Source organism: Carex rostrata, chromosome 11 (genome assembly GCF_964058835.1).
Source record: "Carex rostrata chromosome 11, lpCarRost1.2, whole genome shotgun sequence".
NCBI lineage: Eukaryota > Viridiplantae > Streptophyta > Magnoliopsida > Poales > Cyperaceae > Carex > Carex rostrata.
In genome coordinates this window covers 6,067,044-6,069,883 of record NC_135928.1, presented here as the reverse complement: position 1 = coordinate 6,069,883, position 2,840 = coordinate 6,067,044, and the positions used below count along the sequence as shown (strand labels likewise).

At 37.8% G+C, this 2,840-nt stretch overlaps 1 protein-coding gene across 1 annotated transcript; it reads right to left on the bottom strand.

Moving 5' to 3' along the window:
• Positions 1-360: 360 nt before the first annotated feature.
• Positions 361-2,127, bottom strand: LOC144562352 (salt tolerance receptor-like cytoplasmic kinase 1). The gene is made up of 2 exons (XM_078311567.1): positions 1,592-2,127; positions 361-1,225 (listed from the first exon to the last, which is right to left on the bottom strand). The coding sequence occupies exons 1-2, from the start codon at positions 1,974-1,976 to the stop codon at positions 540-542; spliced, it is 1,071 nt and encodes a 356-aa protein (XP_078167693.1). The 5' UTR covers positions 1,977-2,127; the 3' UTR covers positions 361-539.
• Between the last annotated feature and the right edge of the window lie 713 nt (positions 2,128-2,840).

The window sequence follows — 2,840 nt, the reverse complement described above, 5'->3', positions numbered from 1 at the left end:
GTGTGTGTGTGTATTAATTTTTAAATAACAAATAAAGAGAGACAGTTTGAAGGGTAGCAGGTGATGTGCCTCATGTTTTTCAAAAAGAATACTTATACTGTACTATTCTCTGTTCATGGTAACAGTTGTGTATCTCTGTTCAAATGTGTTTTTTTTAGGAAACTCTGTTCAAATGTTTTATATACAATGTATTGATTGTACTATTGATCAAGCGCGTTTGCGCAAGGATTGCAAAAGGCCAAAAGCCAACTACTTGCAAATGCACATCAAATACATGCGAGTGTGAACAGATTGCATCAGCCAATCCGAAGCTTAAATTAATCATACCGGTTTTATTTTATTTTGGCATCTGATACGAAATTGCACTAGGTGTATTTTTATTCCAAAATGCACTTTTCTCCTTTAGAAGAATATTGACACAATCTGTCTTAAATCCTAAATTAATATATACATGATACTAGCTACTAATAAGTTACAAAATCACCATCATATATATATTGATGAATTAAAAAAAAAATCCCAATTTAGTCCTTGCTCTATTATTTGTGGCCGAATTGTTTGTAGGTAGAACCGATCGATGAAATCGCCTTTTCCTGGATAATCCTTACTACCTCTGTCATAGACGGCCTTAAACTCGGGTTTTCGCCAATGCATGACATGGCCAATTCCAGCATTTCTGATCCTTCCTTTGCATCATAGATGCCCCCTAATTTCTGGTCTACCAATTCTCCCAGTCCCTTCTCTCTCTCGCTTAGTTGCGGCGCAAGTAACACCGTTAATCTCTTCTCAGTTTTTGTACATAATGCCTCAAGACCCGTAATCAATTCCAACAAAAGCACTCCAAAGCTGTACACATCGCTCTTCTTCGTAATCATGCCTGAACGAAGGAAATGCGGGTCGACATAGCCGGGTGAGCCCATTATCTGGTTTACCCGGTTTGATCTGGTCTGAGGCTGCACAGTGGCTGAGAAACCAACCCGGGCCGTACCAAAATCGCAAAGTTTGGCATGCATATTTCCATCCAAAAGTATGTTGGATGCCTTGATATCTCCATGGATAATTTGGGGATCACATAATTCATGGAGGTATTCTAGTGCTTTTGCTAGCTGAAAGGCTATTAGCATGCGTTGAGACCAGGAGAGGATTGACCCGTTACATCGTGTGCCATGCAACTTCTCATGAAGGTTGCCATTCGGTACAAACTCCATCACCAACACTCCCTCATCTATACATTCAAAGAAGAGAATTAATTAGGCAAAATATATATGGGAAAATGAAGGATTTTAATTAAATTTTCATTCTTTATGTGTGAACACAACTTAAGGTTGGGGTGCACTTTTCACGGGTTGAACAGGACAATAGAAATCAAACTTTTCTGGGGTACACTAAATACAAAGAAGGCTTATTTTCAAATATTAATAAAACTCATCCAGCTACATAATTTGAAATTAATATCAAAGTCAACACCAAATTGTTCAAAACAAAATTATGTTATTGTTGAAAATTATGTAAATTCAAACAAACCCAGCTCCAAAAAAACAAAGTAATTTAGGAAGAAAATAAATTTCAAATTTGGTCAGTTTCAAAATACCTCGTTCATCACAGAAACCAAGAAGCCGCACGATATGAGGATGATTTACTGTCCTGAGCACATCAAGCTCCTGCTTGAATAGCCGTTGCAACCTCTCGCTACTCCTGCTCAACTTCACCGCACCGAGGCACCTCGAAAACCGTGCCAGATAAACCGTACTGAATCCACCTTCCCCGATCACAGAAGAATTGAACCCACCAGTGATGGACTCAACTTCGGTCCAGCCGAACCGACGTGCAACTATGTTTTTCCCATGTTCTCCGGTATTTGGCTCGTCAGCTACTCGGTTATTTCCACGGACCCGGTCTATATAGTCAGGCCTGTCCTTGGAGGACGCTCCACTAAAGCCGCTTGCACAGAATAAGCATCTCAGTTTTTCAAACATTGTTTGAATCTGAATGTGAGAAATGGTGGTGGAAAGAAAAGGAGAGGTTTTTAGAGAGGGTGGAAGAATATGTTCTCTCTTTGCTTTTGTTCTTTTGGCCAAAGCATGCGGAGCACGGGGTAATGGCCTAATGGGCAAGAGAGAGAGAGAGAGAGACCGATGGTGGTTTATGCATTTGAGTGGTTATATACTTGACATGTGAGCGTTTGATTTCTCTTCTTTTTTGACGAGAAGCGTTTATTGTTTTCTTATTTAATTATTGTTCTAAGACTGGATTAATTAATGTTAATTATATTGGAAATACGAAATCAAGAGGTTTCTAGGTACAAATCAATCCTTGTGATGCTACAGAATTGGTCATATTTTTATTTATTTATTTATTTAATTTTGTGACAGGAATTGCTTATATTATTTATTCTGTATGGTAGTATTGTCCGGTGTCCAGCACTTTTCAAGTGGAGGTGTCCAGTTTCCCAAAAGATTGACTATGAAGCTGCTGGAGCTGGACCAATAGCTTTGAGCCCCCAACCAGTTTTTACTATAAACTTTTTACAATATTTAGGAGAAAATAAGCACATCCCAAGTGTGTTTCATGTAATATATATATAGAGGTTGGCTAAGATCAAAGTGGTAGCTCCTAAGCTTTGGTGCTACCAATTCGTTTTTTAATCTTTAAAGTTCAAAACGTCGATTCGAACCGTTCAAGTTGTTCTCCATATTAAATTGTGCTTGGAGACCAAATTTTACATTTTTCTGAATTTTTTTACTATTTATTAAGTTATTTTGAAAACAACCGAATATTAATTGGGCAGATCCAAAATTCTTCTTTTTTTTCAGATTTTGGTGAACTTTTACTAAAATTTG